A 24,152-nucleotide genomic window follows, 5' to 3' on the forward strand; every position below is an offset into this window, starting at 1 on the left:
ATAGCTGAGACGGACCCCCCAGCCCACAGTGAAGGACTGAGGAGCATCGGAAGGAATCAAAACAAAAAGAGGGAACCGGATGGAAATGTTTGAGGGGGCTGCATCTCGTGCCTAAAGTGGAGCCATGACCTGAACCAAACTCTAAGATCCAAAAGGGAAGAAGCTGAGAAGTCAAAAGAAGAAGGAGAAACAGAGGAGCTGCTAGTGGTTGGAGGGGAAGACTGGGGAGCGAATGAGTGGAAGAATGGTGAAGTTTCCCTGTGGAAAATCAACAGTGTGGTTGAGGGGAAAGGCCTCCCCTCCACTGCCTTTGGGAGCCAGCCGTTGGACAGCGAGTCGGGAGGGGGGGTGAACACACCAATCATGGTAGTCGGCACTGCTGGCCTTAAATAGAAACATATGAGTGGAGTAGAGAAGGAGAGAGAGAGAAACAGGGAAGGAGGCTGGGTCCATGTTTATGTGAAACAAAAGAAGAAAGCATTTCAGTTGGGGTTAGGCTGCTCTGTTTTCTCTCTCTCCTCTCTGATGTTTAACCTTTTCAGTGCCAGCAGTGATTTCGTTTACCGACTTCACGTGGTGAGACTCTGATCTGAGTTGCACACATGCCTATTTGCTTGTTTGGCCACAGAGAGATGACACACACTGATTCAAAGGGACCTTTCAGCGGATTATGCTTCACAAGCTGTATCAGTGACACTGATACAGCAAGGACAAATAAATGGATCTTGTGTGGCCAAAAAAACAAGATTTAAAGCAAAAAGACTGCACTCATATCTGTCCAACAATTTGTTCAAACAGTGACCTGACTCCAAACATGACTCAAATGAGGTGGCCAAGAGCTGATCGTAACAAATCATCAGATGCGTCCCAACAGATGTACTGATGACGTTTCTCAACATTTAAAGACATTTATTAAAGTGAATCATTCAACATTAGTGCATGACAGCTGCAGTTAAAGAATAAGTTAAGTGTAAGTTAAAGTATGATTAAGGTTAGGCAATTAAAAGATGGTTATGGTTAGGGGCAACATTATCAACAATGTTAACAAGCAACTTCACACCCACTTTAAGCCTGAACCCTGCTTCATCACAAATGCAAAACTTTTCTGAAGTTTTAAAGATATAACTGTGGGTAACAGCTAAGGCTTTCTTTTCTTGCTACAAGAAATTAAAAGCAGAGACTTCAATGTGAACTAGATGGCGAAATGTCGCACTACGTACGTCATACATTGTTCACCAATTTGTGGGGGGACTAGATGACAAAATAGCTGGGTCTGAAAAAGGGAAAATAACTGTTGTAGTGAACACTACAAAATAGTACCAGGATCAATTGATAGTGTCAGAAAGGTACTATGTGTAATTCACTAACTCAATTAACGTACTAACTGGAATTTAGTGTCAAGTTAAAGGAATAGTTTAACATTTTACTTGCGTTCTTTTTGCAAGTAAGTAAAAAAAGCAAGAGAAAACAAACATTCCTACAAGCACCTCTAAAGCTCAGGAATGAACATGTTGAGGCTCAAACAGAAATGCTGGAGCTACTTCCTGCCAAACAAGACTCGTGGAGTTTGGAGCCATCATGCCTGGCAACCTGAACTACAGGTGGTGACGGTGTACAGATGTGCTGGGCAAACTTCTGTTCATCGAGGGATAGTTTTCATTATATAGCATATTTTTAACTTTGGATAGGCCCAGGCTAGCAGTTTTCTTTGCTTACACTTTAACCGTGTCCTGAATCCACCAATTGGTCAAGTCTTCTCATCTAACTCTCAGAAAGAAAGCAAAAAAGCAAATCATGTTGGAATACCCCTTTAACAAAGCTAGCACTAATGTTGGTGTGACTGAGGATGTGAACCCTGGTCATAGCTGTTCACCAACTTATGGCACCAAATGATGACACTGAATGTAAATTAGGGTTGGGCGATTGGACGAATATATCGGCTATCTGTGATTGGTTAGGGTTAGAGTCGATCACCGATTGTTTTTTTTGGTCGATTGTTGTTGTCGTTTTATTTTGCTTATTTATTGGTCTGCCTCCAAAGAACACATGAGGAGCACAGTACTCCCACTAAGCCAAAGAATGAGGTGTGAATATGTCTACAATCGCTGGTTGTTGGGCTGAAAGTGTTATTTTTTTTTTTTACATATAATGTAAACCCTGCAGTGCAGTATTGTCCTAAATTGTCCTTTATGACAGCACCAATGCTTGTCTGAAATGCTATTGAAAGGAACAACTCCAATAGCACAGGTGACCTGTAGTGCCTTTTAAAACACGTTGGACCTCCATTTGCCACAGCAGGTGTAGAAGAAGAAGCATTTTGCAAGTTGTTTTGGTGGAAACTAAAACTGGATCACATGTATAGAAAACATGCAGATGACAGCCAGAGATCCTGCTGAGTGTGTTTAGTGGTTGGCTTGCTAGAATTAGGCTACCAGCTGATGCCTATCAGACTTAAACAGACACATTTTGGCAACAAGAGATGGGAGATGAAACGTGTAACATTAAAAAAAGATACCGAACATCATACATAAAGGGAACAGGCGCGTCAGCACCAGCAGTGACACAATACAGGCATCAGTCTCTGATGAGCTCTGGCTAATTACTGCGGCTAAGAAGAAAAGTTATATCACACGTTGTCAGCAAATCTCTCCATCTTCCCACTTACGACTGCATCTGAACGCTGGATTCTCTGCTGTCAGCCTCTTTGTCAATTTGTAAATGGGATAAGACCTTGAACATGAGTTGTATTGTAAGCGTTAAGCTGTGCATATCCTGCACGTTGGACAACACTGTCCTAAAAGATCTAAGAGTAGATCTCACTAGCTTAGAACCAATCGTCACTAACATTAAATATCGTGTTTACTGTGCAGCTAATATCTAAATACCATATCTTCACAGTGGTCTTGTAACATCTTTAGGAGAATGAAACAGGTTGCAGTGCCCTCATGCATTTAAGCAGCCTGGAAGAATTAAAAGTGGTATAAAGCTTTTGCGCAGTGCTTAAAATAATTAAGCATCTCCACAAGTTGTTACTCGTGTAAACAGGCAGGGATCACCAGGGATTGCTCGTAACCTTACTTCCCCACTGGGCGAGGCCGGGCATTCATCTCCGTCATTCTTTAGCTTTCTCCCAGGAGGCAAAATAAAGAAAAGGAACATATTGCGGAGAACGTTAAGCAGCCTATGTGCAGGGAGCAATCAAAGTCAGCCTGAGGTAATAAAGCAGCGCAGATCCAGCTATTTAAAAGCTTTATGCTGTTGTAATGGCAACCACGCCTTGTTGAGAAGTAGCATGAATCCTGAAGACCTGTTATACTCTGCCTTCAATATTCCAATACTTTAATTGCACATGATTTCTTGATTAAATTAGGGTAGAGCGGCTTTCTCAAAGTTCTGCACTTTACGGTCATTTTTTGTTTGACTGAGTCTGTTCAAAGGGGGGTTTGTCTTTGTTGTTCCTAACTCGTAATGATACACTGACAGTTCTAATGGAAGGAAATAACATGTATGTGTGTTTCTCCAGCAATGCCTCAATTACAGTTAAATGTCTCTGAGAATATTGGCTAAATGTTCACCAGATGGGCAAATCTGTGATTGTTTTTGTGTCAGAATGTGCATTTGTGTTGAGGAAAATGTTCTTTTCCGGTATGACTATTTACAGTGCAGACAATTTTGATTTCACTTCTCTCTCGACTCATCATTCCTAGTACACCCACAGTGGAATGAGGTCACGGGCAGTGATCTTAAGCCATGTAGTAGACAAACGTAAGGAACCAGACTTGACACCTCATTTCAGTCTGAGATGCTTGGCCACATGCAGACCTAATGTCCATGCTCAGGGCCTCTGGCACTGCGCCCAGCTGTTGCGTTGGCAACCCAGGTCTGCGGAGATGGATGGACAGACAGCAGAGAAAGAGAGGGTGAAGAAGAGCAGATGGGTGGAAGCAGGGGAAGATGACAGCGCATGCGAAGCAGATGTCGAGAGAAAGCTTAAGTGTGAAAAGAAATAAACTGAGCAACCTAAAAAGGATGCAGCTGGCACGTCGCTTCGCTCTCACACGAGCACAGTTAGTGCATGCATATTCAACATGTTGACACAGACACACAGGGCTACCTGAGGCCTCTTTCCTCGGGCTGTCTGTAAAGCCGTACATCCATACTGCAGACGAAGAGAAGGAAGGAGAGAAGCAGAGAGAGATTATTCAGTTTGACAGCATGCAGAAGCAACAGTATGGCAAAGCACACCTTCATCACACCTACTGAGCACAAAATATAAAGAGGCAGACTTAGCACTGGGTCCAAAGTCTGAGCCCGCTCATCTGGGAGTGATACACAAAGCCTGAGTGTTTTTAAGCTCAGTGTTTTCCTCATGCTGAAGAGAATAAAGTGCATCTGAGGGCAAGTTTCTGGCCAGTGTTTTGGTACTGTATATTACAAACCCTCCCTCCTTAAGACTGTAAGAAACCCGCTCCGCCCTTCCCATGATCCCCTTCCCCCCCATCTCTTCATATATTTCTCCATCCCATCCCTCTATCTGGACCTCCTGGAATGCCTGAGATGGGCGTCAGCCACTTCTAAAGTCAGATCCCCCCCCCTCAAAAAACATCTCAGCCCCTAACCAGGAAATTAAACGCCATGCATCAGAGGAGACAGGGACAGAGGAGCTGGTGACCAAGATTTGGGGTGCAGCAAATGAAGCTACCTTGGAATATTTGAAGGAAGCCATGATTTGAAGCTTGATTTGAGATCTATCAGAGCAACATTTTATTTTAGTGTCTGGATGACATCTTATCCTGGAAGTGAGCCAATGTTAGGGCTGCAGCACTGCCGGAGAGACACATACACATAAAAATATGAAGGAAATGAAGCAGGACCTAGGCAGGGCAGGCTACTGAGAATAAGAAGGAATGTGCTCGACAACACTTCAAGAAATGTCCATCATCACATACACTTGTATTTGGCCTTTACATCTTGTTTTGCAAAAATAATGAATTACTTGTTTAAAAGGAACCAATATTGTTTCAAGAGCTTGTTTTAAGAAAAAATTTGCATCAGCTTTGTTTTATGTATGGAGATCAGTGAATGTCTGTCCCCCTCGGAGTGTCAGCTTAAATGTCTGCAGATGTATATGGACTTTTGCAGTATAAACAAGCACAATGGGAGGTTCTCTTACAAATAAGGGTTAAGGAAAGACTGAAAAATATCATATTGCGATATTTTTGTTGTAATATTATGTCAATTTTCAAAAACACTATATATTTTTGCATTTAAATCCCCAACAGCAGTATTAAAGGACCAGTGTGTAGGATTTAGTGGTATCTAGTGGTGAAGTTGCAGTTGCATTTGGATACAGCTCAGCTTGTCTAAGTGTGTGCAGTGGCTGCCAAACTCGCAAAAAACAGTAAGAGTCTTGAGTTTAGAGTCTACAATACGTTTTTTTGGTTCTGGGCTACTGTAGAAACATGGAATTTCTGCCAATAGATCCTCCTAAATGTTACTAGACCTTTCAAGCATAAACTGAGGGCTACAACGTTGTATGTTACAGAGATTGTGACAAATACAAATGCAGATACCACTGTTCTGGTTGCACAAAAACAATTTAAGCATATGGTGGTGTGTTCTTTATAATATGACAGTTTCCCTAAAATTATATTTCTTTTTTTAAAGTTGCAATATATCGGACAGTTACAGTACCGCAACACATCACAATGTATTGAATCGTAACCCTTATATCGTGATACGCAACGTATCACCGGATTCTCGCCAATACACAGCCCTACTTACACAATTTAAACTGGATTCTCCAGGGGCACGCAGGCTAAACACACCATAACTAAGTCATCTCACAAATCTCATTTGTGAGATACTGTAGATTTCAGGCACCCATTAGAGCTGCCCTGAGTACCCAACAGTAGGCCAATTTCAAGACAATAAAACCACTAATTTGGATTTATTTACTGCTTTATATGTTCTATGTTGTAATACATCACTCATTCCCATCTAGCCAGTCCCAGTCCCCTTTATCTCACCGTCAACCCTAGTTATACAGTAGCACATTCATACACCCTACTCCTACCCATCCATGTTTGTCTAGGAATAATGAAGTTCCAAACAATACACATTTACAACTATTTGCTTGTATTTTACATTTCTGTAAAGCACTTTGGTCGACACCTGTGCTCTATGAATACATTTGATTTGACTTGACTTTATCCTCATGGCTGGGAAATGTGACACTGACACTGAAGTCATGCAACCGTGCTAGTTTGTTTATAGCCTAACGTTAGCTTTTTACTTCTGGCGATCGCATTACGCTTAAAAAAATCCTAAAACTGACTTTCATTTATGACATAAACCTTTGTTCACCATAGACCTTACTTTCTGCAATAATCCCATTGTCTTTCGCAGAAGGAACCAGGGCGATGCTAACTGCAAAAATACATCATCCCTGCAGCACCCTATTGTCATCAAAAAACACTGTTGTATATTGTATAATATATAATGTTAACGTCATCATACATTGTATACAAAAAATATGGATGTAGTCAAACAGAGATGGTTGAGGCAAATGTATGTGTCTGAAAAATACCTTATAACCCCAACTTTTGTTTTCACTAAAACTGAAGGTTTATGGCCTTTTAGATCTTGTTTTATCGCTCTGGGTCAATGAAATGATTCAAAACTTGTGGCAAATTTCCAAAAGTTAACAGTCATCAATCTGAAAACAGGGTGGTTTCCAAAATAATCAACTTAATCTTTTGAAGAGATCAAGTTTTTTATACTTCATGAGTATCACGCTGTACTGGATCCTGACGAGTGCTGCCCCAGCTATGAAGCCGACAGCTCCTCTCCGTTGACTCACGTGAGATAATAAAAGCCAAATCCCCTCTTGCTATCCACCAGGGCCTCAGGAGCTTTGCTGGATTGATGCTGGCCCCAGAGGGAGGGATACGGACTGGTCCCAGGTCAGTTAGGGTCAAACCCCGCTCACTAACGCCCTACTGTGATTATTACCCACCCGGCTGCTCTCATTGTAGCGTTTAACATCTGATTGATATTAACTCTGCTCCCCCCTCCTTCATGCTAAGCCACCCCCCCTCCGTACAAATACACACACACACACACACACACACACATACATAGGGATGCTTAATTCCTTTCAGGTTTGGGTGATGACGCCACAAACCAGCAGAACCAGCAATGTTTTCTCTGTCCCTTTGCTGCTGAGGGTAATTTACCTAGAATTCTGACCCCAAATGTCTACATTACCCTGCAATTGAGGGCCTGGGGACTGTGAAAAATGGCATATCTAAAGTCCTTCTCTCTAGGTTTGGATTGGAGGGGCTTATTAGCCATCTGTCTTGTTTTTCTATCGACTTAGTAGATTGTGTTTTGAAAGAAAAGTTCCTGTTACCGCACATCCCCCCTTGGCCAACCACAGTCCATCAACGAGCTGTGGCATGAGGGCTATAGGAGTGAGCTGCCTGTTGAAACTGTTCAGCATGATTAAATACCTACCAGTATATGATCTTTTTACAGCTTTGGAGATCACATAAACTTGTTGATGCTGAAACCCCCAAATTTCCTTTCAACTCACTCTTGATAATTCCAAACTGTTACTCTGATAATACTTGTAAAAAAAATAAAAAATAAAAATTTCAGCCAAGTACTCACTCAAACCTACTTTCAACCTTCAACATACAATGTTGCATCTGGGTAAAGTCCACATATGAGATACATTGTGTACTTGCTGTGTACCTTTAAACATTAACCCTAGAGTCTTCTTTACAAAAACAAAAAAAGGCAGGAGAAAGTAATGAATGCCATGAATAGATAAATCATCATCATAAAAAAGCCTGATTTTGGCACTCCCTGTATCCATCACACAGCTAGCTACAGCTGCTGTCACCACACAGCAAGACACACAGCCAGGATCTTAAATGACAAACCTCTGTCACCTGACACCAAGACAAAGGCGACCAATAACAAATTACGGCTAACCAATATTGATCCGACACTCGTGAAAAAGCACAGCAGCCGAGAGTGACACCAACGCTAACAATGTCAAACCCCAGGCAGAAGCTAACTAGTATTGATACAGCGTTTAGCAAGGAGAGAGGAGAACAACAGCGACGAAACAATTCATCCCCGACTGTGACACAAACGTTTGCGTTGACAAACGACATTTGTGTGCAGACCGGGGTGGTGGGGGGTGACAACTGACGGGCCCGCTGCTTTAGCCTTGACACAATGCTAGCAAAATACAGCCGTTAGCAATGACAAACTGCTCCCAACCCAGGCCGGGAGAGTGACGTGCTGTGGGTGCTCGCTTCAGGGTGAGGTCAAATCCCATCACAGGCCACATCTGTTCCACAGCGAGCACTGTCACTTCTGTCCAAACTCTCTCTCCTTCTCTACTCCACCTAAATCACTAGTTTTTGTTTTAAACATTACCTCCTTCAGTTTTAATGGAGGCGAGCCGCAGTGAGCACCGTCACTCCCCAGGGAATAACTCTTCCTGCTCTACCACGCTGTATTTGCTATGCCTCATGGCTATAAAGCTGGAAAAGACAATTATCATTTTTCTGCCTAAATCAATACTCGCTTTACTGTATCAGCACTGATATAACATTCTGCTGACATTATTATTGCTGCAATTAAGAGCTCAATAGTATGTTAACTGTGTAAATGTCAACATAGAGAAGGGATTTATTCTCACAGGTTCTTATATACGGAGGCCGGTAATGGAGGGTGTAAGTGTCATATAAATGTGTCTGTTGGTAGAGGAGCTCTAGATGGTACAAACAACAGCTTGCATGGCTCAAAGATCCTAATTAGCACAGACAGCTTAACAGATATGTACACACACAAACTGCCCCTGTCCACTAAATCTACACTTGTAAAAACACCAACACACATAAAGACACAATCCTCCTCCCTCCTCCGAGTAAATAGGACTGGCCACTCTGACATGGGTCTGAAATCTTATCCACTGTGCCACGTAAACAAACTAGCGCCTGTCTGACAGTCTCAACCCCTGTGGCCTCTGCAGCGCTAACCCTCCTCCATTCCTTCTGAATCTGGCCCTCACATGGAGGGGTGAGCTCCATCTGCACTCTGCAGAGCAGGGGAGGAACACAGAGCTGTGACCCCTAAAACTCCCTAGACCTGACCCTGTGCTTAAAAAACAACAACACATCTGAAATCTATGTCCCCCGCTAAGTTGAAATAAGACGAATCAGTGTTTGGTTTCCGTTGGGAGGCACCAAAAAAACCAAAATGTTCATCTTTTAAAATCCAACTTCTTTTGACGTCTTAGGTGAAATTGTTTCCACTGCAAACCCATATATTAAGATCTTGACATTTATGGCCTTCAGGCCTGTATCAGGGAGCAGTTTTATAGGGAATGACATGCACCAGAAATCCCTAGATATACCCAAACCAAGCACCCAGGAATAGTGCCAGGCTTTGAAGCCAATTTGACATAGTGGTCTAACCGTGTAATTACAACAATGGCGTCTGTAACGTGATTGAATACGGGACCAAAAAGACTTTTCCCCATCGGCTTACATTGTGAAAGAAGAGGCTATACAGTTACTGATTTGTTGAGCGTCACAACCCCTGCAAAATGACTCGTTTCACTATCAGAATTTGATCCATTCAATCCAATAACATTCTGAAAGCGTAAAAGAGCGGCACGATTAAATCATTTTATCTTCATTCAATTTAATGGAGGGCTGAACCAGAAGTTACCAGGCTCTGCAGGTGGAAGTCAAGTCTGGTAATTTCTTATCTGGATTCATGAGCCACTGAGCAACTTTCATAGGAATGAATGGAGCACTGCATCCTTTGCTGTATCCAGTTTTCTTTACATCCATGACACGAACTGGAAAACTGAGGTAAGACGAATCAGTGTTTGGTTTCTGTTGGGAAGCAACAAAAAAACAAACATTCATCTTTTAAAGTTTGTACTTTCAAACATTTTTCTCACCATTGTTACGCTGTCTTAAAATCCCATATATCAAGACCAAGACATTTATGCCATCAGGCCTTCATTAGAGGGGGTAACGTGCAACAAAGATCCCTAGAAGTTTGTCCAAACTGGAAAATTGTAGTTGCCTGGTGTGAATCTCAGACAGCTCATCCACCAGAACACCACAACTGGTTCCATTTTTTCTACTTACCAACTTGATGTTACACAATAGTGAGTCAACAAATGCCCAGTTTACATGTACTGTTCCAAACATCCCTCTGTTTTTTGAGAAGTGCTCTGGTTCAGTGGAAGTGATGCATTTATGTTTCCAGCAGAGGCAACAAGAATTTGTTTGGAGGGAACAGGGGATCAGCAGGGTGGATGTTGAAAGCAGAAATAGTCATCATGGCCAAACAGACAAAATAAAAAAACACCACTAATGTTGATAGCGCTGCTCGCCATGTGAAGTGCCTTGCAAGAATCAAACCACTGGACAAATCTTTGAGAGAATTTGACACCTCCCCTTAATTAAGGGATAGTGTTTCTTAGTTTCCACTCATGGAAATATTGCAGGTGTTATGTAACTGTCCAAAGGTTTAAAAATAGACATTCAGACACCCCCTTGCCATGCTGACTGACTTGTTACTTGAGGTTGTAACAGAGATCACTGGGTCAGTGGAGTGACATCCAACTGGGCAATATCCCAAAGATCTTGGTTGGTTGACACAAAGGCTACAAAAGCCACCTGTTTCAAAGCATAATGCACTACGCTAAGGGGATGTAAGAAAAAACACAAGCTGGCTTATCTGCGGCAGCAATCAGCCTCCAAGAAATCAGATCACTTTGAGGAATGTGGATGTAATTGAATTGGTAGAGAGCTCCCTCTGGGGCTATGACAAATCAATTCCTCACAGGAGGCGAACAGAGTTCCTGCTCTTTAGGTCCAAAAATAAACTAAAGTTGTTTACTTGAAGGAAGTTGCCCTGACCTTACTCAAAACTTTTGTGAATGAGGTAAAAATCAACGGGCCAAATTATATGAACTACTTTTTGCCTTACGGTACCCCTACTCATTACCAAATATTATCTCAAGGTATTTCCATTCCCAAACACAACCTTCAAGCTACTTAAATATCAAGACAAAGTAGTCTTTTAGGCCACCTGTAGAAAGAGAATCACATTCTCCATTAACCACAAGCTATTTTCTGCATTTTCTCTTCGATCATTCATAAGAGGTATATTTCCCCTAAATTACCTCAGCCTTGCCGTTAAGACACAAGGTTCCAAGATGCATATATTAGTGACTCACATGTACCAATGCTTTTGTTAAGCTGTAGCTAATACCCTCTAAGAGCCATACATTTGCTAAGATGGTTAATGAGCCTAGAAATCCTTGACAGTAAGGAATGGATGAATAGTATTATTGTTTAACAAGCCAGTTGTTTTGTGGTTTGTTGGCCCGTGCCACCGAATTCACATGTTAGATACAGTGGAACAGGTCCAGTACCTGTCAGTGGTTGGATGGTGTTTCCTCTATTTGCATGTGTGGCATCTAATGTAAGTATTACAGCCTTTGTTTACCTCTGAAGTATCAGGAAATTAGACCGCACAGACCAGAATAAAACCAAAACCTTTTACAAGCACGTACCTTCAAAGGCATCTCTGTTAAAGAAAACTCATTCTCTCTTCTTCCTTACTGAAAATTACTAATAAAGAATACAAAACATATGTCGTACAAAAAGCTCAACCTAGAACTTTAGCGAAGACTCTGCGCAACAATCCTTAAAAAGTCCCGACTGTCACATCAGAGAATAACGCTTTGTCAGACAGACGTTAATGACTCTATTTTGACATGCCTAGAAACTATCAGGCAATTCTGAAACCCCACCCTGGACTGCGAGGCAAATTTACGGCCAGAAGCAGAGGGCTTGACAGCTTTTTGGACTTTCTCCAAAACACAGTAAACAGTAAGTCAGCGTCCTGCAGCAGGACAAGTAAACAAACCGCACATTGACATCACATAGAGAACAGACAAGTCGCAGTGAGAGTCATATGCCATGCAGCATAACATCCTCCCTTGGATCTTACGGAGCGGTTCTATTAGGAGCAACAAGTTGAAAGAGAAGGGAGGGTGAAGTTAGCTTTAGGGAAGGATAGTTAAGGAAAACAGGTGACTTACCCGACTTGCGCTTGGAGCCATAGTCCCTGAGGGAGAAGCAACACAAGAGGGACATGGTTAGTGACAGCAGATGCCGCTCAGTCAACAACAAAGCATGCAGTCACCATATATGGATTCTGACACTCCTAAATGGCAAGAACTGGCAACTGCACTCACACACAAACATATGCATTCAATAGGCTTTAGCACACTAAGAATGCATGTGTTTGAGGGGGAGAGAAAGACAGAGAGTGAAGGATGGAGAGAGAGAGGGAGGGATGACTTTGGCCAGCTGCCCGTACTCCCTGCAACAGACACAAATTAGTCATGTGACTCCAAAGCGGCACCACCATCCTCTTCCTATACTCCTTCTCTTCCTCCCTCCCTCCCTTCTTCGTCCTGTCAGAGAGGAGAGCGACCTCTCCCCACATATAAAAGAAGGAGGATCAGTTTAAGATGCCTTGCTTAATGGATTCTAATGGGATTATGCCACAAGCCTAAGCTATATATGGTGGGGGGGGGTGACACAGAGTTGCGCTTGTGTGTCAGGTTTGCTGTGTTTGCTGTGCATGTCTGCTTTACTGCCCTTGTCAATAGTGACTTCTGGACTCAGGCAGCGTGGCAATTGGGTTAAAAAAGATAGACGGAGGGAGAGATCAGGTGAAGACAGAGCGTGCTATTTATAGAAACACAGACCTGACAATCTGTCCATCGTCACTCCCCATTCTGCCTCCCTTCCTTCCTCCTATCATATGTTTTAGGATCAATGTGTCCTTTCAGCTTTCCCATGGGCTAATCAGAACCCTCATCTAACCTCAAATTTAGCCACGTCATCATGCTGCAGCACAGTGCAAAATCAGACACAGGCAGGGCAATAAAACTAAAGCACGGTGCTGTAGTGAAGAGCTGAATGCCACTAACCCTCTCTCCCCTGTGAAATACCCTCTTTCATTTAAAAACAACCACCATATAGGTGCTGACATCAACCCCAAGAAGGAGACCAGAGGGTGAAGTGGTTTGTGGATGACTGACAACAGCATGACTCTCATTTCAGGAGAAGTACCAGATTGCAGCTGATGTCTGTCAGTACATCTCAGGATAACAGAGGAATGTGTGTGAGATAAGTGGGTGTATGTAGGCACATTGTGGACACATGTTCACTGACTTAACATCCACGGCAAACAGGCAGTGTGTTTAATTGATCATGGATTTTCCTATGAAGCCCCTTTTTCCACCGCATGGTACGGCTCGACTTGACTTTTTTGGTTTTCCATTGTGAACAGTACCTGTGGCATTTTTGGGAACCACCTCGGTCTACGTTCCAAGCAACCTGAGCCGATACTAAATAAAAGGTGACATGAAAACTCTGCAGACTATTGATTGGTAGTGTAGCATAGTACGTGTGTCTAGTCGAGCCGTAGCATGCAGTGGAAAAGGCATATGGTTCAGGATCATCTACAACGCTGCGAGAGAATCCTTGATTGGGACAGTTGACCTTGCTGGCCCTGTGAAACAGTCCATTTCATTAATGAGGGACCTCTCATCTTGTCAGGTTCGAAAGATTATACCGCAGTGCCAGGAGAGCAGAAACTGCTCAGGGCAGCGTAGCCTGCAGTCAAGGTAGTGCCCTCTCGCTGCATGAGGTTAATGAAAACCTCCTCTTGGCTCTTGCTGTGACCGCACTCAAGCTAATAGAGAGCCACACCGACATGTTCGCTGGCCGTGCACATGGACACACACAGATACACAAGTGCTCTACAAGGAGACAGACAAGACAGCACACATGCATGAGCAAAGGCCATGTCTTATTTCAGATACAACAGCTCTGGATTCTTTAGTGTCCCTATGCCTGTCCTAGCTCTCTTTTTCTCTATCCCTTCATCCATTCCCCTGTGCTCTGATGTATCTGTCTCTTTGTGACTGGCCACAGCAGATGAATAAAGCCTTTATACGGACCTCTTCACCAACATCACTGTGTGCTAGCAACCAGAATATGCTTCATTGTCACCAAAGTGGGACACAGAGAGAGCGGGACTTGACCCCTTCGCCTCATCCCATCCGTCTTGAGTTATGTTGGATGCACAACGTCAAATACATGGGCAACGGATAACAAGTCAATGGCCAATGACTTTGAATGAGTTGTACTGCAGAGTGTCTGGATATGTCTCAGTGGAAAGTATGCTGTGGACAGACCGAGCCTCAGAGTTGGCAGGATACTTGCCAGGATGTTTGCCCTTTTCGCTCTAGGCTTGCCGCAGTGGCACTAAAGATGCTGATATCCTCTGTTCGGGCACAGCGGAATGTTTTACATTTCCAGGGAATGTTAACTGCTGTGTTCTAGCTCAAACACATTGTGAAATATAAAGCTATGGTCTAAAATTAACTCATACCTTCAATTTCATTCTGAGGTAGTTTTGACTTTAGTGTCACAAAATACTTCTTTTGAAAATTGGATGTCTAACATTGGAACATACTGGCTCCTCTGTCACAGAAGCTTACATTAACAGAAAAAACTCCTATTAATTTCCACTTTTCCTGATAATTAATTTAATTTCCCAACATAAGAAACATGAACCTGTAGCGTTTATATGTTTTTGTTCTGGTCCAGCCTTGTAGGACTTAACAGGGCAGTAGGGATTCAGGTCATCTGGTTTATTATTATTTGACCCTTTATGAACCCGGATTCCTGCCTGGGTCATGAACACTAATAAATGCTTAGAAGGACAGTGATGAAATAATGTAACATTTCATTTATTTTTCACTCCATTTACTTTGTATTTGTTTTTTCAGCGGTACAGAAATGTACGGTAGCACATCTGTTATGAATAAAGGGAAAAGCCTGCTCAAGTTACAGTATATTTACATGACATATTTTATATGCATGCTGGATGCCTACTGAGTTAATTGAACAAGCTAACTGTAAATGACCTCGCAGGGTGACAATACAATAGGTGTAAGTGTGGGACCTGGAAATGGTTGGTTGTAACTTATCAAGGAGGTGAGGACAGGGGCCAATGAATGAGTTTTGTTTGGTGGAAAACAGCAGCAGCATGAAAAGCACTTTGCTGTAGCAAACTCCCAGGGAGCCTGTTAAGCTATTCATGCTGTGCATGGTTTGAAAGACAAACACAACCTCGAAGCTCTATAAACAAGTCCCAATCAAGAAAAAAGTAGTGGCATAAGCAGTTTCTGGTCCAACTGTACAGGTCTACACAAATCACTCAGCCTTTAAATGAAGGCCTAAACTGACGCGGTGCTGCATTTGATTCTCTGGGGTTAATTGTTCTTGATAAATGATCAGGCGCAGTGTAAATACAGCGGTTAATCCCGACACATAAAGTGACTGCTGATTGGATCAATAGCATGTGCTTTTACTGTTGTCATGGAAAGCAGGTCGAAGTAGAGGTTAGCTTGTATCACGTGTGGGTGGTTATTAGCATTAAGCATTCACAAAGGGCTTTAGAACAACATGCCTGCATGACTCCCAACCATGAGCCCAACAAAAACAGCTCAGGAGGTTGAATGTTAGTCAACACACATTAGCCATGCAGCTAATTAGCACCAAAGTGAACTTAGTTTTGAGCAAGAAGAGACATTATTTCTGGAACAAAGTTAAAAAAAACAACAACAGATGTTTAGCTTGTTCGCAACGCAGCTAACATTTAACATTACATTACGGCATGCCAGTGGGAGTGCAGCTGGATATTGTTGGCTTTATTTTTAGAGGTATGGTTTTGGAGGCATCTGCAAAGCATTAGGGCACAAAGGAGGGGCAGGGGAGGGCAAAGCGTAGAGTGAGGGTGGGATGATGAGGAAGGAGAGCAGAAACACAGGGTCCAGACTCTATTCAGTGACCCAAGTCCCTGAAGCTGAAATAAAACTCTTCCCTCGGGGGCTGAGCAACCAGCTCCGGCTGCCAACTCTTTTCCTATGTCTCGTAGAGGTATGGAGAGGAGGAAGCGCGGGGTGAAAGGCGACGTGAAGAATACACACTGCAGCGGTGCAGAAAGGGGTGTTTTATGTGTTTTAAGTGGAATCTGAAGGCCATTTTTTTCAGCTGGTAGAGAAACACCACACTGGTCCTGCTGACTGTCTCAGTTGAAAGATTTTAAATGTTTTAAGTATACTCATACAGTATGAAAAACATACAGGTTTTCACAGTAGTGAGGTGATCTTCGGGCTCACGTCAATACCATACAAATGAGTTGAAGATCTACTGTGAGCTCTGGTATGTGCGGTGATGTGACTAACATTCACACACCTGTTTTCCTGTGTTTCATAAATTAAGTGAAAAAACTCTTTGTGGTGACAGATTATTACATACACAGATGTTGATGTTATTTTGACAGCAGCACTGTTTACAAGTATGCACTAAATGACCAAATGGCATCTATCTGTTAGTATGTGTGTATAAATCTGTCAGACACACTAAAGAAAGGTATGTATACCCTGAAGAAAAACATCAACAGATGGGCCTGTTGCCTACATAAGAACACACACATACACACTCACACACACATTTCGTCACACTTTTCATCACATACTGACATTTGGTCACAGTGTATTCACTGAATACAGCTCCATGGAGCGGGAGCACTTCCATGCACGTCTTATCCGTTCCAGAGCTCGGAGCTCTAGACATTGATTGTCAAGCCGAAACAAATGTGAGTGAGTATCGTGAGGCAGGCCATGTGGTGTAAGGGTCAGGCAGGTCAGCTCAGTGGTCAGCTGACCACACAAGTGTTACTCAACATATTTTAAACTATTTGCTCGTGAATGCCAGTCCCTCAAATTCACACTATTACACACAAGTAAATCAGGCCTTCTGTTTTTCATACCGTCTGAGTGCTGCTGAACGAGGAGTATGTTGGCTTTTAAGAGTGAACAAAATGAGGTTGTTAGCTGTATTAATCCTCTCAAAGAAAATCACTGGGGGCCAACGCCCCAGAACCACTTGCCCAAGTGAGCCAGTGGCAAAGAACATTATTTTTGGACCTTGATCATAGTTTCTGTCCACAGACAGAGAAATAGCTTGAACTTTCCATTTGTTTTACACAACCTCTATGACTATCCCTCTTGTGTGCTATTTTTCTTGTTCGGATCTTCAGACTGTTCAGATCTTAGACCTGGAAAGGTAGCAAAGCCCAATTTCCCATAGAGTTCTGTTGCTCAGGTTTCGGCTGGTATTCGGTGCTTGATCCTTGTTATGCTTCCTTGCAATTCTAGTAGTATTATTAGTATTAAATTCTTAAAATATACTTTCAGTAGCTTAAAAATGTAAAACAAACATAAGAACTGGCCCATGAGTGCAATGGATTTACTCGTTAAGATAGTAGGTTGGCTGATAAAGGGCTAATCAATGTGTTTACAAGAATTAGCATAATGCCAGCAAGTTAATGACTCTCAATGGCCCCCTGCGACGCTAGCCTGCAAGACCAGTAAATAAACACTTCCCGAGATTATCGTCTTAGCCTCTCTCTCCCTCCCTCGCCTTGTCCCAGAACTCCACACCCCAGTTCATCCCAAAGCGTCGCTAAATCCGGACCTCAGCCCTAACCCTCCTTACCCACAGGCCCACCTACTCTAAGCCCCTCAACGGCCCCTGTCTTTTAGCCTTCATGGCTATGACAAGGCTAAAGCCCACCATGAGCATTTACACTCCAGATGGAGTTCAGTGAATCAATTAACCTCAACGCTCGCCTGTACACACAGAGACACATACAGGTTGCAAATATACAAAAGAATTGGAATTTTTAAGCGAATAAAACACACACAAGTTTGTAAAGAGCGCCAAGCGCCCGATACACTCGAGACAAGTGCACAGGAAACAGTTTTATTACTACATTGAGTGTCTGCATAGGCGGACCTGTTCACACATGCACTTGGTGTGTATTGCCTACAGTCACCCGGTCATACATTTTGGGTTGTATATGGACAATCTGCATAAACAAGCATGTGACGAAACTTACGTCTCATGGACCCTCAGGGCTATGTGGATATATCAGTACAATTTGAGCTTCACTCACTGCCTATCATTGTCCTATCCAAATTATTTTGTTTATTGCAAATATTTTATTATTTAGAATAAATAAAGACTATTTTAACATGGTGTGGGGTACAAACTAGGGCTGCACAATTAATCAGAATTACAATATGGCCAAGTGCAAATCACAGAAGCTGCAATTTTTTGATAAAGGTAAAATGTGTGAAAAAAACAGCATTATAATGAAGTAGTATGGTAATGCAGAGACACCCTGGCCTACACTTACTTTTCCACTTATGCCTACATATAGATCCTGAACCATACTGCTCTATATGACTTTACCCACAAGCATGTCAAGCTACAATACAAGACGTTGGAAATTGGTGGTAGTTTTTAAAGGTTAAAGTGAGACTATAAGTGAGAATTATAGGATAATAGTAAATGCTAAAAAGTAAACTGACTCAATGATAACAGTTAAACATCAATATCTATCTAATGTTTGCTAACATTAGCCACCATAAGCTACTGGTTATGCCAGACCAATTAAGGCTGTAGCAGTTAAACCCCAGAATCTAATTGAGCAAGACATTCAACCTTTCATTTGTAAGAGGAAGAATGTTATTTCTTTATCGGAAATAAGTTCACCTTTTAAATATAAGCTTCCTGTCAATATCGGTGAGAGAGCTGGAAACACTTATGCCCCAATACTCCACCCTTACTCAGTAACACAAACACATTATCACCCACTTATTCCTAATTAGCCCAAAAACACCAAATCTGTGTTCACCCCGTCAACCCCTCCTGCTCAGGCAATCCCCTGTCGAGAGCCCAAAATCTGACCAATCACACAAGTTCATGCCTTATCCCGGTAATAATCTGATAATCTTGCAGCATCTCTCTCCTCAAGGCACAAGCCAAGGTCGATCCCTATTGTTATTCATGGGGAGGGTTGTGAGGGGGCATGATGAATGATGATAACACCACCCGTGTCTTACACTACGGTAGCCCATGGGGGACAGTGGCCAATATTTTCATCATGGTTGAAATGCCGTATGCGCATATTAATAGAGAAATTTGTCAACGTTATGGTCTGCTGAGGACAGATAATGCCATTTAGGCTGATAGTTATATGATTGCTATACCACACGCTCAGACAGATAAAACAAATCACAGCCCACGTTTCCATGCAAATTGACTTGCTAAAAATGCAAAATGGGGGGAAAAATGCCAAGTAAGAGAAGAAAAAATCATGTCTCACATTAAGGGAAAGGGGACAGGAGGGAGAGGGGTGCCTAGGAAGCTTTGGAAAGCCGAGAAATTCCATCCAGTGGAAATAGATCTCACACAGGAAGAGCGGGGGGCCAAAATGGACATTAATACAGAAAGACAGACAAAAAAAGGCTCAGACAAATTCTTGAGAAGCTGGCCAGACAGTGGATACATTTATAGAGGAGGGGAAGCCCTGGGGAGGTTTGTGAGTGGACCAGAGATTGGACCAGTGGCTGACCTGGATACAGCAGCTGGGGTGCAGGAAACTTCATTTGTAGATGTTTGTACTGTGAAGTACGCCACCATGTGGATAGTTACTGGGGGGTCAAATAAGTAGCTTGGAGGAAAGCTATGGTTTGTTACTTTGTGGTGAGTAGTTTGATGCAAATGTGGCACAGAGCTAGAGGTTCTCAATCCTTTCTGCTTATCACCCTTTACAGGATAAAGTCACATTTTTTAAGTCTATATCTTTAAACAACACTCACATGCCAGTATGTACATATAAAAGGGATATTGGTTTCTATAATCGTCCCTCCTTTCCATACTGGCTGTGAAAGAGATCTCTTCCTAATGTGACTCCAATGAAAGTAATAGGAGACAAATTCTACAGTCCTAGTTCTGGGGTAAAATGCTTTCCAAAGTTCATACAGTGTGTCTTCCAAAGTTATAGTATTTTTAAAGCCAAATTTCCTCTTTGTGTCTCCTCAGGCAGTGTCTCTTTTAAGGCTGGGCAACTAATCAAAAAGTAACTGAAAGCAACAGTATGACTCAGGCTATGGCAGCCTCTGTAGAATAGATAAAAACTGTAGATAAAAACTGCTCATTCTACGTTAACTAAAACACAATAATTCCTAAATTCAGGTGATTATACACTAATGTAATACACTAATATAATGAATATTTATATTCCCATTTCTTTTGCCAATAGATTCCTCCTGCATGTTACACACTGGACCTTCACCAAGGTAAATGTGACAATTAATCGTAATATTGATTTTTACTAGTTCTTTACTGAGCTGAGGTGGAAATATAGTAACAGAAAAAAAGAGTTTCAAGAGACACAAGGAGATAAAACTATACAGTATTTCCAAAGAAAGACGCTAAGATTAGGAAAATCTATCTATAGCAGGGCATTTTTCTTATGTTCTTCCCCAGTAATCATCTCATTACCCCTTAGATTATTTATGCAACCCACAGGTTGGGAACCACTGGCTAGAGGGTATAGCAGCAAAAAGAAGCAGCTTACACTGGCCATTCACATGTATTAAAGTGTCTACAAGTGTGTAAATGTGTTCACACAAAGTATGTGTTTTGACACATAAAAATGCCATAAAGCTGTTATGTCTTTCCTTTGATATCAGACTTTAGCACCACAGGAGAGAGATACCCAGATTTATGTATTTTTTTATCCTGCAGGACATTTCAACGCATCAAGAAGCTAACAAAAAGAGTACAGATTCAGCTGACGGTCAATTAAAGATACATTAAACATCAAGGGCGCTCGGCTTCAAAAAGGAGCCGGTGATTGCACAAAAGTGACATCAGCTCCGAGTCTCTATTCCCACTGAGGTGCAGCGCTTTGCTCCGCAGACAGAGGTCGGTATCTCTCAAACGAAGGCGGACAGGAGAGGAAACTGTGGCTGACGGTGGGATCTGCTCATGGTCTGTGTGCTTTCTGAGCTTTGATTGATGGGATTGATTTCTGTGCTGCACTGCGAGGCATGTGGCTCCTTTTTTCTAATCAGATCATAGTCAGAAAATTCAATCTTACATAGCAGAGTAGGAGAGGTGCTGGGTATTGTCAAAGCATGACTGCTTTCATAAGAGTTTATGGAGGGAGCATAAAAAAATAAGTCACTGTTCGATCCAGTCATAAAAATGGCGGTGAGGTCACATTGTACCCCTTGCTTTAACCTAAATGCCAATATCAAGTCAGCTGCCTCGTATATTGATCATTTTTAAATCTTCTAGCTTGTCAGATATATCGGGGGATGGCCGATGCACCACTGGCCTTGCACTTGCCTCTTCCTGGCCTCCTCACCTCCCAAGGGAACCCCCCCTCAGACCCTTCATCTCCTTCCTCCTTTTCCAGGAAGTAATGCAGGGAACACATTTCATCACTCTGGTAGCTACAGCTGTCTCGGCCAGCTCTACTCATCACACTCATGCACAGTCTGGCCCTCCCAAACGCTATTACTGTAGCCCCACCTTGACAACACCCTGTGAGTAAGTGTGTGAGAGCACAACTGAGTCACACACCGCATCGGGCTGGTGGGAGGGTCGGGTGAATGAGTGCATCCGTGTAAGATGGTGGCGAGAAAAAAATAGAGCCGAGACTGCAGAGCACAGACAGGAGGCGGGAGGTGCACTGAAATAACCTGACAACAACAAACACGCTGCGTACAACAAGCAAGACCAATTTAGCCCTAAAAAAAACAACACTCAACTTTTCTCCTGCCGCTCTAACTCTTTGGGTGTGAACACAAACATTTTCAAATCTGATTGCATAAAGTGTAGAACTGCTCCGTTTGAGATCGATAAACGCTCACAGATGAGAGCACATACATGTACACACAAGACCTCCCACGGGCCACGCTCTCGGCTGACCTCTCCTCACCAATCTGAGACACTTAAAAGTGTTTAACCCCATGGACGCCGGCGCTGTGCACAGCTCGCGCTGTGCTGTGCGGTCTCTGGTGAGTGCTATTGATCCTAATAGTGAGGGGAATGGAGCAGCTTATCCATTACGGTTGAGTGAGTCTGTCGCCTGTCTCCCGCTCGCAGCAGACGGAGTGGAACAGGCAGATGACTGGGAGGAGAAAGACGGAGGTGGCAGACTGGGAGCGGGGAGGAGGAGAGAGGGTGGGATGCTTCATAACTCCTGGACAATGGAGGAAAGGATGAGTACAAGATGGGAAGAGAGGGGAAACAAAAGGAAAGAGAAAGGAGAAGAACTGAAGTGGCAGCGGAGGAGGAGAGGAGGTAAGTTTAGTACAAAGCACCTTTCAGGAGCAGAACATAACTAAATGCATCACAGGAAAAAGAAGCCAATATACTGACGATTAAGAAATAAATAAAAAAATACAGAAAGGAAAGTGCAGACAGATAGTTCTTGACCTGCTTTCTAAAGTGTCCACAGATCTTAGGTCCAAGGGAAAGAGGTCCAGGTTTCAAAGGTTTCCAATTTTAGGAGCTGCAACCTCAAACACAGTCTCCAAAGGTGGAAGTGGTTATGGTGACTCAGTCATAGCACACTCCATTATCGAGGGATAGGCTGTTTGTTATGAACTTTCATGGCGGTTTATATTTAAAGTTACAATATATAACATTTCCATATTGAAACAGCTACAAATGCAAGACCTATTTTCTATATGTAGTCGGGTTGTGGTTTTAGTCATTGGGTCTGTTTGTTTTAGAGAGGACGAGACCTCTGTGGATAATTCGGTTCCTGGTAAAAACCTCCTGAACACTAAAGGAATCCTAACTGGGAGAAGCTGACTGCAATGACAACAATGGTAGTTGTTGTCCCATGATCACACCCTACTTCACAACATCACCAAACTTTGTCTTTTGTTATTGTTTTGATGTGAGAGACCCCCTAGAAGCAGAAATTACATACTGTACATTAAATGTTTTTAAGTGTATCTATTAATATTTTATTGAGCAATTTTCTTATTGCTATTGATAAAGTACCTACTGCTGATACATACTGCTATTGTTCTACTGCCCAGGAATAACACAAAGCTCTGCATAAAGTCACACATAAAGACATAAAGAGCGAGCAGAGGAGATGTATGGTAAGAAGTCAATATTAGATCACTAGGATAACAAATGGGCTGAAAGTATACACACTCAAACACAAACACACACACACACGCAAACTGTGATGGATCAATATTATTCTTCATCCTTCTCAGGGTTTCAAATCATCACTCTTCCTCTAAGCACTCAGGACACAAATGTGCATTTGCACACAAACATTAAAAAATCCACACACTTCTAACACACACTCTCCAATCACGACTTTAAATCAATGGCCAATCTCATTCCTGAACACGCTGCCCCATGATTCATTTTCATCTAGAAGATGCATTATGGGTAGGGAATGGAAGGAACCCATCCAATTTAGCCCTGACACAAGTCAAGTCCTCTGGATCATGACGTCTTAATAACCATTAACTGAGCAGTCTTTTCACTTTTTGTTTAAGCAGAGAGCGGGCAGTTCACCCCCCAGAGTATTTTCCTCTTTTATTAAGACAGAGTGAAAACCTGAAGGGATACAGAGGAGCCAGAGGAGGGTCTGGATCTATTTGATCTAAAGCTGACTGGAGTACAGCACTTCCTTAGGCACATGTTTCCACAACTACACCATCTCTGGCTTCAGACTAGTACTTCCAATTCACAATTTGTAGAACAGCTTTAGTACGTTTCCTCGACAGCATCTTTCATGAAGCACTTTTTTGGGGCCGAAAAGATGAATCCACAGTTTTTATCTAAACGCACTCTTTTTTCTTTGTATGAGACCTTTAAAGTAATTAATTCAAACACTTTGAAAACACACTTTTTACACTTTTACACTGGCTGCCCCCAAATGTGAGGCATATGAGAGACAGGATGCAATTTACAGACTGATATTCCCTTTTTTTTCATGCAGTTTTTATCCTTTTTCTTCTTTACGCTTTTTGTCCTATATATCTAATCACAGGTTCTTTGTATCTAATCATACTCCTCTGACCTGTGGAGTTCCTCAAGAGTCAATCTTTGGACCTC

At 42.5% G+C, this 24,152-nt stretch overlaps 1 protein-coding gene across 5 annotated transcripts in view; it reads right to left on the minus strand.

Annotated features, from left to right (window-relative positions):
* The window catches only part of sh3pxd2aa (SH3 and PX domains 2Aa), a 99,596-nt gene that overhangs the window by 40,278 nt on the left and 35,166 nt on the right, over window positions 1-24,152 (minus strand). For 2 of the 5 annotated variants that reach the window (XM_035659778.1, XM_035659777.1), the window contains exons 6-7: window positions 12,152-12,177; window positions 4,115-4,159 (exon numbers count right to left, since the gene is read on the minus strand). In XM_035659778.1, coding sequence (XP_035515671.1) covers window positions 4,115-4,159; window positions 12,152-12,177 — 71 coding nt within the window. The remainder of the gene's footprint in view (window positions 1-4,114; window positions 4,160-12,151; window positions 12,178-24,152) is intronic. The other 3 variants (XM_035659780.1, XM_035659779.1, XM_035659782.1) reach the window with 2 other exon arrangements.

This window comes from Morone saxatilis, unplaced genomic scaffold, assembly GCF_004916995.1.
Source record: "Morone saxatilis isolate NCDOM2014 unplaced genomic scaffold, NCSU_SB_2.0 Contig17, whole genome shotgun sequence".
Taxonomy (NCBI): Eukaryota; Metazoa; Chordata; class Actinopteri; family Moronidae; genus Morone; species Morone saxatilis.